The sequence below is a fragment of the Antedon mediterranea genome, chromosome 10 (assembly GCF_964355755.1).
Source record: "Antedon mediterranea chromosome 10, ecAntMedi1.1, whole genome shotgun sequence".
Lineage (NCBI taxonomy): Eukaryota > Metazoa > Echinodermata > Crinoidea > Comatulida > Antedonidae > Antedon > Antedon mediterranea.
The window spans coordinates 22,446,112-22,459,390 of NC_092679.1; the positions used below are offsets into that span (position 1 = coordinate 22,446,112).

Consider the following 13,279-nt stretch of genomic DNA (forward strand, 5'->3'; position numbering starts at 1 on the left):
ATGAATTTTGTCGTTTACAGAATGAATTTTGTCGCCACAAAATGAATTTTGTCGTTACAGAATGAATTTTGTCTACACAGAATTAATTTTGTCAACACAGAATTAATTTTGTCTACACAGAATGAATTTTGTTTACACAGAATTAATTTTGTCGAGACAAAATTAATTTTGTCTACACAGAATAAATTTTGTCAACAAAAAATGAATTTTGTCAATACAAAATGCATTTTGTGTTGACAAAATGAATTTTGTATTGACAAAATTAATTATGTGTAGACAAAATTGTAATATTTCGACAAAATTAGCAATGTCCCAAACGGCGCCCCGTAGTGTAGTGCCTAGATTTGTCAATAGGCGTGCTGTGTGGTGGAAGAATTAGTAGTCCAATAAAGTTAGTGGTGCGTGCAATCACGACAGTTGATGCTCTTCAAGTCATATGGTGTAAAAACCGTGACTTGAATTTCTCTCTGTTTGGTGGTTTATTATTTGGAACAAATTGCAAGTGTGGCGTAGATTTTCGAATGGAATCGTTTTTGTTTTCGAATGTCATGTTTATTTATTTACTCGATTGCTTCATCTACACTACTGAGTAGTAAAAATTTAACTAAAAATAGATAAATAAAAGTTAAGTACACGGCTGCCAGATACCAGCATAAAATTTTAAAATATAAAACGTGGCGAACATTGAGCATCGCATGATGTGCCGCTAAAGCATCATTAGTATAATAAACATGTAGTTTTACAGAGAACTTACAATCAAATAAAAAATCCATTCTGAATAATTGGTGAGGAACCACGCCCCAACTACGCCTCCTCCTCCTCCTCACTCAGTTCAGCAGTTTTAGCCTGATTTTACCGTAGACTTTTTGTAAAAAAATATATATGAACTGAAAACATGCACATTGGGACGTATTCTATAGCGAAATTCACGCCATTCTTAATTCTAATTAAGCAATATTACCTAATTATGTTTTTAAAACTCATTTTAATCCTTATTATAATGTTTTGAATAATGTTATAATGGCGACCACCTGCAACCGCCTTAATGTTCAAATAGAGAGTGTGCGCACACTCAGTTGGCACATTTCAGGGAAATACAGAATATTAATGTACAACACCAAGTGACCTACAGCATGCTATACTTCTAACTTAAATGTTTTATTTTTCAGGCCTTAATTAAAGAATGTAACGGTAATGTTGGAGCAGGCAATCATCTTTCCGGCAAGGTCTGCCAATTCGGCATTGACCCGAAAATCCGACTGCAAGAAAAAATGAAATTACATTATTGACGTTTTGGAAACAAAGGGTACATTTTAAGATCGCACTTCGGTTAATGCACTATATACTATACAATTATGTTTTTTTTTTCACTAGTAGTAGTAGTGGTGGTAGCGGTAGTGTAGGTGGTAGTGGTAGTAGGTGGTGGTAGTAGTGGTGGTAGCGGTAGTGGTGGTGGTAGTGGTAGTAGGTGGTGGTAGTGGTGGTGGTAGCGGTAGTGGTAGCGGTGGTGGTAGCGGTAGTGGTGGTGGTAGTGGTGGTGGTAGTGGTAGTAGGTGGTGGTAGTGGTGGTGGTGGAGGTGGTGGTAGCGGTAGTGGTGGTGGTAGTGGTGGTGGTAGTGGTAGTGGCGGTGGTAGCGGTAGTGGTGGTGGTAGCGGTGGTGGTAGCAGTAGTGGTGGTGGTGGTAGTGGTAGTAGTAGTGGTGGTAGTAGTGATATAAATGGTGGTGGTATAAATGGTGATGGTGTTAGTGGTGGTATAAATGTTGGTGGTGGTAGTGGGGGTATATAGTGGTGGTGGTATAGTGGTGTTGTGGTATGAATGGTGATGGTGGTGGTAGTGGTGGTATAGTGGTGGTGGTATAGTGGTGGTGGTATAGTGGTGTGGTGGTATAAGTGATAGTGGTGGTGGTAGTGATAGTGGTAGTAGTAGTAGTAGCGGATCCAGGATTTTTAAATAGGAGAGGGGAGGGCGGCGGAGTGGGTCTTCAAAATGGTGAAATGAAGTTTAATTTGATGTCTTATTTTTTTACAATTTCCGAAAGTTAGGAAAGAGGGGGCAGACCGGCGGAATCCACCCCTGAAGTTGACTTATGGACCAATTATCGGTAACTCTTAGCTCTGGTGGGTAGGTAACAAATTTACCCAGGTATAAAGCCTGAGAATGGGTCCAACAAAGCGTTTGTTTGCTTGCGATGGATGGTACCGGGTCTATGGGACTACTGTATAGGAGGCCTCTCTCACATCATCATCATAATCTATACTGTGCAGAATCTCATTTGAGTATAGTCGCACATGGGTTGGTCACATTTATGCAGCTGGGCTTCCTAATTTTCCTTACAGTTTGTGTTCGACACGTTTCATATTATTATTACATTACAGTTTTGTTTTCTCTCTTTTTATTTTTTTAAATTTTTTTTCCACTCACCGTGATGTATCGGTGCATCGTACAAGTCCACAAGAGTTCAACAGAAGCTACAATATGAATTAAATATCAAATATCAATATCTTTATGTATTTATTTTATGTTACATTGTAACCCCTCCTTCTGGACACACCCTTATATTATCTTATATGTAAGGAGGACATTTTCCAGCGAAATGGAATAGTTGTTTTAACACTATCCGCAACCCATAGGAACCCCAAGGATGTTCAACATATTGATCCAAATTTAAAGAAACTAAAAAAAAACTAATCCGGGACAGAAAATCAGTTTAAAGCAAATAAATAAAATCTTTTTGAAGTCAAAATAAAGTCTCGGAATAGTCCAATAGAAAATCCGTTAAAATCATCAAAAGAAAAAAATAAAGCCTAAAAAATTAAATCACAAGCACATTAAAATGAGCCAGAGACAGATATTGGTATCAGAATGTTTACATCGACATATTACAATGTAGGCCCAACTCGGTTTATTTTAGGCCTACTTAAAGTGACCGTTTTGGGAACTTACAGTTCTTCTTGCCGGGGAAGGGACAGTCGAATTCGAGTGGAATCATACTGCACATTATGGTATCACGTAGTCTTAAAAGCGGCGTCTGCGACTTTGGCGGCATAAAAACATCGCCGCTAAATTGAACGGCAGTTTCAATATCTTCAACTGAAAAGAAGTAAATAGATAGTACTGTATGTACAAAACGTGTGAAAGAGACTATGTGCTAGGAGGTTGGCCTAACTATATTTGTGGTTCCTAAATGTGTTATTGTCCCCGGTTGCATGATACAATTTTATTTTTTTAGTGAGTGAATGATATGTTGAGAGGTTTAGTTTCAGGTGAAAATAGAAAGAGTTAAATTGTTTAAATCAGTCAAAAATTACGAGGGGAATACAACCCGGGGTTAGAAAACAAAACAATCGTGTCGAAAGCTAAGATTACGTTATGTTCTAGTGGGAACCAAGCTTAACCAATGACAAGCGAAGTTATAGACAGTTAGCAATCACAAGCGAATAAGCCATCGCTTTTGATTGGTCAATTCACTTGCGTTGCGTTCGTCCTTGCGTTGCGTCGCTAGTGGGAACCACGCTTTACCGTTACCGATCGTCTGTGTAATTGGCCCTTATCGTTATTCAAATGACAGGATACTCACTCAATGTTATGCCTAGTGTCACGTTAAATTCAAACAGTTTAAGAGACAGTCGAGCTGGTACAGTTGTTATACGAACGTCGGGCATAGTAGGAGGGCCTAGAAATCGAAGATATAGTAATTAACATGATGGATTTGGGGACTCTTAAAATATTACGCTACATAGTACATAATGCTATATAAATTTGTAGGCCCTATGCCTACATGCCTGTACAATTGAGGAAGCGCAGGCCTGCAAATTAGCTTACATCCTGAACACAGCCTACGTTTAACATGATTGTCAACATACATTTATACAAGCTTGGTTCCTACCGGGGGACGCAACGCTGTAAAAACACAAGTATGCCTAATTAATTTGGTCACAAAGTGCTAGATACGCCGTCACTTGTGATTGGTCAGAAGTAGGTACATTACACTACTACTTCACTAGAAGTATGAGTTCCAACCTCGTATATTACTGACTACTTTATTGCAATGTCTGTTGTATATCACTTTAAAAAACAAACAATATTGTGTACACTTAAAAGTAGCATTAATCTAAATGTCAGCTTTATGTCACTTGCTACCAGATGTCTCTATGTAGACGGTTACCTGAACCAGTAAGCCTACCAATACTAGTTATATCATTGTATCCCCGAAACCTTGACTAAGAAATACTGGAATGGTGTCCGGCGGGGGATAGTTTATTACCATTAGTTAGGGTCTAATGTAAAGCACCTAGAGGGGTCAGTGATCCATTAGGCGCTATATAAATATTGTTTATTATTATTATTATTATTATTATTATTGTAGCGTAAACGATAGTTGGTCGTATGAACCAGGCTTAACGAAAGAACGATTATATCAACTTTCAATAGAAAAAAAACAGTCACCTACCGCAATTGTGTGTAACAACAGACGTATCGTCTCCATGGTATATTTTTTTATACGCCGGTTTCGATGGTGGTGGTTTTATTATAATGTCGGTTAATTCACAAACCTCTCCGTGCACATGAAAGTACGCGATTACGCAACAAAACGCAATGACGATATACCCTTTCATATCCATTCGATTTCTACTCCATGTATAACATAACGATAGTTGTTTTAGATAAGGAAGAACGAATATTAAACTGATGTCAAGTGTTATCGAAACCAGTGACGTCACAATTTTACAACATAGAATTCGATATCATGACTTTTGTATGTCTTATTTTCTGTGATTTTCAGTTTTGATAGTTTGATCTTTATAAAGACAATCTTATCACTAAGTACAGTACACTCTCAATTGGGACATCTTTATTCGAGAGACAACCCTGTTAAGGGGACACGTCTACGTAAAGTGAATGTGGAGGGGCAGGGGGTGGCAATACGTGTTTTAACACTACGGGCACAACCACTAAGAAAATACTCTGTTGGGTCCCGAAGTTTTCTCTGAATAGGGGTTTTACTTAATTTTTCATAATTATTTTAACAGAGTGTTTACTGTCTTTTGCGCACACTCGGAGAAAATGAAACAAATTATTGTCGGACGCTTACATTACAAAGTAGGTCTCGGTTAACAGTGCTACGTTGTATAGGAAGGTATCATATACCATATAACGCAACGTAAGTACGTAATTTTACCAATCACGAGCGATGGATTATCCGAACTGTCGATTGTTATTGGTCAATTTGTTTGCGTTGCGTCTACGTCGTTGCGTCTCTAGTGGGAATCAAGTTTTAGATAGTTGGACAAATATAAATAATAGTATTCTCTTTACGTAATCTTAAAGACACTGTTTGTCTGTCATAGAAGGTTTTATTAAACATATAACATTTTTGATATTATTATCTAAATAAATAATGATTAATATTATTTACAACTAAAAATCTGTATTGAGAATTAACATGGAGGATTAATCCGTCCAATTGGCAGATAAAATAAATATCATTTCATATCTTATTTCTTAAGTTTTGACAAATAGAAAAACATTCTTGTTAGCAGCAATATTAAAATTAATTTCTCGATAGAATGTATAAAAATTTTTTATAAAAAGTGTTACTATTAATATTGCTGGTTGCTGTTAGACTAATCATTGTCTCTTGTTACGATGTTAGTATTTCTTTACGATTTTTCTAAAAGAACTTTCCATTTATAAACCTTTTATTTGTTAGATCGTACCATTGAGGAAATAAATAAGATCCTTCATATTCGTTCCTAGAAAACTGTAGTATAGGTATGACACGCCATACGCGTCAAAGATGAAGTATAGGTATGGCACGCCATATGTGAAAGCTAAAGTATAGGTATGACACGCCATGTGCGCTAAAGCTAAAGTATAGGTATGACACGCTATACGCGCCAAAGCTAAAGTAGGTATGGCACGCCATATGTGAAAGATGAAGTATAGGTATGACACGCCATGTGCCAAAGCTAAAGTATAGGTATGACACACCATACGCGCCAAAGCCGAAGTATAGGTATGACATGACACCGAACCTAGACTAGTAGCTACTGTTAGCTTCTATTATGCTTCTTTAAATTTTAACGGACCAACAGACAAACTAAAGTACAACAAATCTCTTGTGGTGTGTAAAAGTATAAAATATTTGAGTGGAACATTTATTTCTTATTACACATGTTTATTTGCTGGTGGTTTGTATTTTTTTATCCTATGTTCATCAGACTTGTCATGTCCTTCCCTAAAAAAAAAATAAAAACAAATAAATAAACAATAAAAACATTGAATTACATTCACTAAATGAACAAAAGAGGTTAATTAAAATGAAATGAAAAAAAAACAATTTACCTAAAGAAAACCAGTTGAAAGAACAAGTTAAAACCAGTTAGACAAGCTCAAACTAGTTGAACCAAATGAAGTTCTAAACTGGTCTCAACTGGAATTTTGTTCTAATTGAAACAGTGTGAAATAGTAAAAGAGATAAAGAGTGTATACAACCAGCCCAGACTTACTTGAAACATCTCTTGCAGAACAAGTCTCCTTCACAACTTAAACATCTAAGTATAGCATCTTCATTGCAGATACAGCACCATGGTAACTCATCAGGGTCAGCGGTAAATGTCTAATATTTAAAACAAAATTATTTTTCTTATTCAGTCTTCTAACTTTTCTTAACTTTTAAACAGATAAGATGAGGAAATCTGTGAGAATAAAAAAGCCACCCCAGCTGAGATTCGAACCTTCTGCTACATACCTCCTCTTTTGTTTCCTTGGATTCATCAGGATGCCTTACTATTCCTTCATTTCCTGATTCTCTTAGTTTCTTATCCAGTTTTTCTTCTTCAGCAAGCTTGAAAAAGAAATCGGTTTAATTTAATTCCATATAATGATTTTCTTGCAAGAAATATAGGAAAATATTTTTGACAACCGAGCGTGATAACTTCCACATGACACATACGCTACTTACTTGTTGCAACAGCCTCTTTGTTGCCGTTTCATCATCTTCGTCGCTGCTTGCATCGTAAGACATCCTCCTATTTTTAAAATTGCCTGAAATGAATAAAAAAATTTCTATAATAATGTGATATTTGTTAACTTATTATAAGTAAAAAATACTTAACATAGTATTGAGTTGAATTAATATCAAACCAAGTAGGCAATCTAACAACAGGACACTGAGATCACTTTGCCAAGATAGGAACTCGTAACAGTCATTTGATCTTATGTCTGGCTGCAACAAATACCAACAGTACTGCACTATGTACATATTCTCCATGGCACGCTGTGTATATTAAGGAATGTGGAACTGATCATGTTGCAACCACAGATAAACACTATGATCTCCAGAGCTCAGTATCCTGTTGTTAGATTGCCACAATCAAACTAAATATACTTTTAGCTTTTTCTGGATCTAGGCCCTGTAAACTTGCTAGTCTGCCAGCCATCTCTGCGTCCGATTCGTCACGTTCTTTTGTTCTTTTTAACTCCTCCTCACTTTCTTTCATCAATCTCTTCACATTTTCCTCAAAATGTTTATCATCATCCACAGGATGAGTTTCACTGCGGACATCATTTGGAATACCTTCACAATAAAATAATTTTAAACCCGTTTACAAAGTATTTCTAAAGGAATAAGATGTTTAAATATTTAAATCCAGGTTGATCTTAAAGATATATTGTTCAAAAGTATATTTATTTCAAATTGTTTTGAATCATGTTTTTAGCAACAGTTCACCTGGTTCATCATCTTGTTTTCCTTCCAAGGAAATTTCAGAAGACATTTCATCCATTAAATCATTGAACTGTTCTTGGAAATTGCGGTTATCTGGTGTAAAGTACGGCTACAAATAAAAGAATAGTGAAAATCATTGATTTAGGGTTAAGGCAATGACCAAGTAGTGGAGATACTTTTTTGGGTTCTGAAGGTGTCCCTTTAATAGGAGTTCTACTGTTAGATTTTAAGATTTATATATATTTTTATATGGTATAGTTTATTCCATTCTGTAAGGGGCGGGTTTCCCGCTGTTGAATGAGTTTGAATAAAATAAAAAAAATAAAATAAATAAAATACAAAAATATTTTCCACAGGAACTCTTTTTTGGACACCTCTATTCAGGGGACGTTTTTTGGGGTCCTAAAAGTGTTCCCTTAATAATCATAATCATAATAATAATAGAGGATCTACTATAATATAAAAATATTTACCATTGAACACCTTTTTTTTGGGACAACTCTATTCAGGGGATACCGCTATCAAAGGGACAACCCCTATTTAGGGACATTCAGGGGAAACCACTGTGGTGTCCTCTTAATAAGGTATAATGACACTGTTGCTATTATTAATAAGCATAAAGGTGTAGTGATTTGTTTTGACATTAGGTACCTTAGTAGCCTGACTGGTACTAGACTGGTCTGCTGATGGTGGTGGGAAGCCTTTTAGAGCTCTTAGGCGTTCTTCCATGTTCTGTGTCGTAGGAATTGTCCCTAAAGTATAAATTAAAATAATAATGCATGCTATAATAATGAATGAATATCAGTTTAGTGGCATAACAACTTAGTGGTTATCATCCTTTTTTACATTCCTAGGTCCAAATCCTAACTAAGTCTATTCTTGAAGTTAAGTATTCAGTCAATCAAAGTCAATAAATAATTCTTACTTTAGACAGGAGATTTTTTTAATAAGGGTGTTTTTCAATCCAAATGTGATATTTATATACTGTACTTAATATTGATAAAACATTGTTAAAATTTTGTTTGTATTTTGTATGTTCACAGCCCCAGGAGAGAACAAGCATGTATTGACATGGGCCTACATGGTTAAATAAAGTTGAATTGAATGGTACAGTAGGTAGGGTTATTCCATAGAGATAATATCTCTATAGTTATTCTTGTGGGCAAACCTGCATGGGCAGACCCTCTATTGAAAATTAAACAAAGGAAACAGGGCTACATCGCTCCCACCCTCTCATTCTTTGCAAGTATGCTGGATCCACCTAAGGAATGTGTTACCTTGTTGTGCTACTCTGCCTTCCTTCAGCTTGTTCAACCTATCAACAATAGCTTTATCCTTTGGTTCTAGTCCCTTCAATGCTTCATTTCTTGCAGCTAAAAATATAAAACTATTTTAGAAGACAACTCCTGGTGGTGTTTAACAAATATATCAACCAAACAATTCTCTAAATTTTGCTAATTCAATTTATTAAAAAAAATTGTTATACACATGTGTTACCTTGTGGCTGCGATCGGCCTTCCTTAGGGCTATTCATTGGATCAGAATGTTCTTTAGGTGCTTTGGCAGCAAGAACTTCCATTCGCCTATCAAAAAAATACCCATCATGTTTAAATATTTAAAATTGTATTATAATACTTTTTATCAATTAATTTTCTTGTATATTTTTATACAATTTTTACAATATGAATTATATTAAACTAATGAATGTTTTTAAAATACTTCGCACATGTAGTTTTATTTATTGATGCAGGATCCTCTGGCGGTTAATCCTATCAGAGTTTCAAAATAGCTTCTTAAATATTTGTATAATCTTGTGTACAGTATATATAATATAAAAATAAATAAAAAATGTACACTTTGTTGATGGAAAAATAAATTCAAATGAAATAAATCGATTATAATATTTATTTATATTATTTACTTTAAATTTGTATTGTTGATGTTATATAATATGTTGTTGAAAACCGTTAAAAAAAAAATTATAAAAATAAGTTCTTACCGTTTAAAATTTTCTGGAGGAGAAAGTCTTCTTTGATTCATCTTATTGTCTTTGTCAGGATCTGGAGCGTTTTTTAATATTTTGTAACAAGATCTGCACACAGGGTGTGCTTTGGAACCCTTGTTTGGTACAACTGCTTTTTGTGGCAGACATTTTGAACAGAAAGATAGTTGGCATTTCATACATGAATGCTGCAAAAAAGAAAAATTATTAATAATTAATATTCATCACTTATTTAAACATAATATTATTAATATTCATAAATTAATATCAGTAACATAACAACTAGGCCTAGGCCTATATTTACCTCTTTCTTGAAAATACCGAACTTCTCAGTACACGAATAACACGACATACTGTATTGTCTATATACCCGCAAAAATACAAAACTGCAGTGAGTGGCCGAGATGGATTCCCGACGACGCAAGGATAGAATGATGAATGAAGGAATACCGGGGTGGGTGTTACTCACTAGCTAGTACAGTAGAGAGGGCTAGCTAGGCTAGGCCTACAACTTAATGAATTGTCCTTTAAAATGTATTTTACAGATTTCCTGACAAAATTGAACACGTCTAATTGATCTATAATGACTTAATTTAACTCTTCTAGAAATGTGTTAGCATGGTATTCATTAAAACGCATAAAAAAGTGTTTTACTTAAGAGATTTCCTTCAAAAAATGCAAAACACAACACACATGACCAAAACAAAATATAACCTATGACCGGATAAATTATACAGTAATAACAAAACATGTACACGATATAAAATTGTGTATAACACGTAAATGTTACTATTTAGAAGATTTTAAAATATATTATATTTTAAAATTATATTTAATGACTTAAAATAATTTAAATATGATAAATAAAGCTAATCATAGTAAACATTAAGAAATACTTTATTTTGAGGTGTCGGCTAAATCAATCAACATTTCCATCATTTCATTGTTGTTTGTAATTGCGCGAAAAAAGGAGACGTGTTAAGTTAGAACTTTAAATACTATTTACTAAAAAAACCATAATGTAGGTATCAAATTCTAAAACGTTCTCATTGTTATTTATTTTGAAATCCTGTGATCACTGTCGTGTTATATGTTGATGTTAAATATTTTATTTTTAGCATTAATTACTGATTTAATGTTGACGAGGTCATGAGAGAATTATAGCTAGCCAGGCAGGGACCGGTGCTAGGCCCGATTTGAATCTCTAGGAGCGAGGAAATGCGCCTCAGTTAGCTTGATGTTGATAAGTGTAGGCCTAGGAAAATGGTTTAGGGCCTTTATTGTTTTGTGTCATATAGTTTTTTTAATACTACAGTACTATATACTACTACTAGTATAATTTAATGATTATTTTATATAAATAGAAAATTTATCAAATATTTTAATTTGTAACTTTTCTTTCCCAGTTGTTAATTTTTTTTTTTTTCTTCTTTATTATTAGTATTACTAATTAGTCATGGATGGAGGTACATTAATTAGTACACACCTATTTAATTTTAACAGGTACCAAGCAGTATCTATAGCCTATTGTTACTGTCTTTTAAAGTTTTATAGCTTTTTTGTGTTCAATTGAGTTAGGCTACACCCTCTTTTTAGATCATGGGCTTTGGATCCACCCTTCTTTGTCTTTTTTGCATATATAGTTTAGTCTCAATCAGTTTGATACAGTTAGCCACGAGATTTTGCTTAGTAAACAAGTCCTGTTCATTATTATTATACACGGATTTTTATTTTCTGGTAAGAAATAATTATTAATTTATTTTATATTAATATTTATTTTTATTTTTTTTCAAATGCAGATATAAAAAGACATTTAATTAATTTGGTTAATTTCTTATTATTTTCAGACTTAGACAATGGCTCGTACGAAGCAGACAGCACGTAAATCTACTGGTGGTAAAGCTCCACGTAAGCAGCTCGCAACGAAGGCTGCAAGAAAGAGTGCGCCATCTACTGGAGGTGTAAAGAAGCCACATCGTTACAGGCCAGGAACTGTCGCCCTCCGTGAGATCCGTCGTTACCAAAAGAGTACTGAATTGTTGATCAGAAAGCTGCCCTTCCAGCGACTCGTGCGCGAGATCGCTCAAGATTTCAAAACCGACCTTCGGTTCCAGAGCGCCGCCATCGGAGCTTTGCAGGTAAAGTTTAAACCACCTACATATACAATAATTTGTAAATTTAAAAAAAAACAATTTTCATAGCAGCTCAAATAGCAATATTATTAATCAAACTATTTTGTGTTTGTACAGGAAGCCAGTGAAGCATACTTGGTAGGACTTTTCGAGGATACCAACTTGTGCGCCATTCACGCAAAACGAGTAACGATCATGCCCAAGGACATCCAGCTGGCCCGCAGAATCCGCGGCGAACGTGCATAAGGAATAACCGCAGTCATTAAACATTTCTTTCTTTCATAATTTTCAATGGTTTTTACATGGTTTTGTATGTAGCATAGGTAGATCAGAATTTGTACATTGTAAGCAGCGTGGTATATGTAACTTATTGTTTCCAAAAATAAATTTCTTGATTTTAATTGACGTTTGTAATTTGGGAAAGTACTGTTAAAAATGTAATATTGCCTGTATCGATACAAGCTTGCGTAATGTTAGCACCTTGTATTACGTGTGTGAAACATCTTTAAATCACACTCATCAATGTTGTATGTTAATTCTGTCAACTGTATGCATTTCCAATCCTATAAAAACATATGTCATTTGTAGATTAATGTTATTTTATGTAGTTTTGTACGAAGATTTAAGTTTAGTATTTGGAATATTATATACTGCATTATTCAGAATTCATACAAAATCTATACCTCAATCTATTTCTAAATAAATACGCAAAAGAACTTTTGTATTAAAATTATTTTGGACCAAATTAAAATTATCAGGATGAAAAACATATCTTTAGTACTATCTGATATTTCTAGCCTTAAATCAAAATAATGAACATCTAATGTATACAAATTTAAATCCTATAATGTTTTACATATTTATAATCTACAATTGTTTGGTAATTCTCATTTTTGTATGGACAAAATAAAGTATTATGAATTGGATTAGATAAAATGTAGTCTTTAGATTCTTGTAGCCATTTTAAGAGTGGGTTTATTTTCGCCCAATGTGTGATTTTCGTTTGGTTGTTTCAGTTTTTCTATTAAAGTGAAATTTAGTAGCCAAATTCCATGTTTTTTTTCCATTAAAAAAAAAATGTTTTGGTACATCAGAATTTCAGCATAATTTTGATAAACAGTCAAACTGATACATGAGCCTACAACAAAATATGATCCTATCTAAATCATATATATCAAATAATTTTGACAGCATATCCTACAACAAAGAGACTACATGTTTTTAGCATGGATTTTAGTTTAGTAAGAAGCCATGGACAGACAAACTGACCAAACAAACCTTAACAATAGCCGATGATACATCCAACTGATTACATAATATTAAATAACCAATATTTTACAGTAAGGTCAATCATGTGGCTTAGTCTATTGACTGTGCCAACAGAAAATATTACATTAGAAGCACAACCATGC

At 34.2% G+C, this 13,279-nt stretch overlaps 3 protein-coding genes across 3 annotated transcripts; 1 reads left to right on the forward strand and 2 right to left on the reverse strand.

Moving 5' to 3' along the window:
- Positions 1-416: 416 nt before the first annotated feature.
- LOC140060456 (uncharacterized) lies at positions 417-4,677 on the reverse strand. The gene is made up of 5 exons (XM_072106674.1): positions 4,455-4,677; positions 3,582-3,677; positions 2,948-3,094; positions 2,426-2,472; positions 417-1,259 (listed from the first exon to the last, which is right to left on the reverse strand). Exons 1-5 carry the CDS (start codon positions 4,624-4,626, stop codon positions 1,173-1,175), a joined length of 549 nt encoding a protein of 182 aa, XP_071962775.1. The 5' UTR covers positions 4,627-4,677; the 3' UTR covers positions 417-1,172.
- A 673-nt stretch (positions 4,678-5,350) lies between these two features.
- Positions 5,351-10,396, reverse strand: LOC140060376 (abscission/NoCut checkpoint regulator-like). The gene is made up of 12 exons (XM_072106557.1): positions 10,390-10,396; positions 10,040-10,097; positions 9,733-9,923; positions 9,231-9,316; positions 9,011-9,106; positions 8,385-8,485; positions 7,737-7,842; positions 7,395-7,583; positions 6,969-7,051; positions 6,756-6,851; positions 6,514-6,623; positions 5,351-6,242 (listed from the first exon to the last, which is right to left on the reverse strand). Exons 2-12 carry the CDS (start codon positions 10,085-10,087, stop codon positions 6,173-6,175), a joined length of 1,176 nt encoding a protein of 391 aa, XP_071962658.1. The 5' UTR covers positions 10,088-10,097; positions 10,390-10,396; the 3' UTR covers positions 5,351-6,172.
- A 251-nt stretch (positions 10,397-10,647) lies between these two features.
- On the forward strand, positions 10,648-12,903 carry LOC140059854 (histone H3.3A). Its single transcript, XM_072105807.1, has 3 exons — positions 10,648-10,756; positions 11,583-11,873; positions 11,985-12,903. The coding sequence occupies exons 2-3, from the start codon at positions 11,592-11,594 to the stop codon at positions 12,111-12,113; spliced, it is 411 nt and encodes a 136-aa protein (XP_071961908.1). The 5' UTR covers positions 10,648-10,756; positions 11,583-11,591; the 3' UTR covers positions 12,114-12,903.
- Positions 12,904-13,279: the final 376 nt, after the last annotated feature.

What these genes read in the sequence shown, in the direction of transcription:
- LOC140060456 (XM_072106674.1), bottom strand. Translation starts at nt 4,626, where the DNA reads ATGGATATGAAAGGGTATATCGTCATTGCGTTTTGTTGCGTAATCGCG. An exon ending in GACACTAGGCATAACATTGA is followed by an intron (nt 3,095 to 3,581) that starts GTGAGTATCCTG and finishes ACTTCTTTTCAG; the next exon opens with TTGAAGATATTGAAACTGCC. An exon ending in CGATGCACCGATACATCACG is followed by an intron (nt 1,260 to 2,425) that starts GTGAGTGGAAAA and finishes TTTTTCTTGCAG; the next exon opens with TCGGATTTTCGGGTCAATGC.
- LOC140060376 (XM_072106557.1), bottom strand. Translation starts at nt 10,087, where the DNA reads ATGTCGTGTTATTCGTGTACTGAGAAGTTCGGTATTTTCAAGAAAGAG. An exon ending in CCTCCAGAAAATTTTAAACG is followed by an intron (nt 9,317 to 9,732) that starts GTAAGAACTTAT and finishes TTTTTTTGATAG; the next exon opens with GCGAATGGAAGTTCTTGCTG. An exon ending in CAAAGAGGCTGTTGCAACAA is followed by an intron (nt 6,852 to 6,968) that starts GTAAGTAGCGTA and finishes TTCTTTTTCAAG; the next exon opens with CTTGCTGAAGAAGAAAAACT.
- LOC140059854 (XM_072105807.1), top strand. Translation starts at nt 11,592, where the DNA reads ATGGCTCGTACGAAGCAGACAGCACGTAAATCTACTGGTGGTAAAGCT. An exon ending in CCGCCATCGGAGCTTTGCAG is followed by an intron (nt 11,874 to 11,984) that starts GTAAAGTTTAAA and finishes GTGTTTGTACAG; the next exon opens with GAAGCCAGTGAAGCATACTT.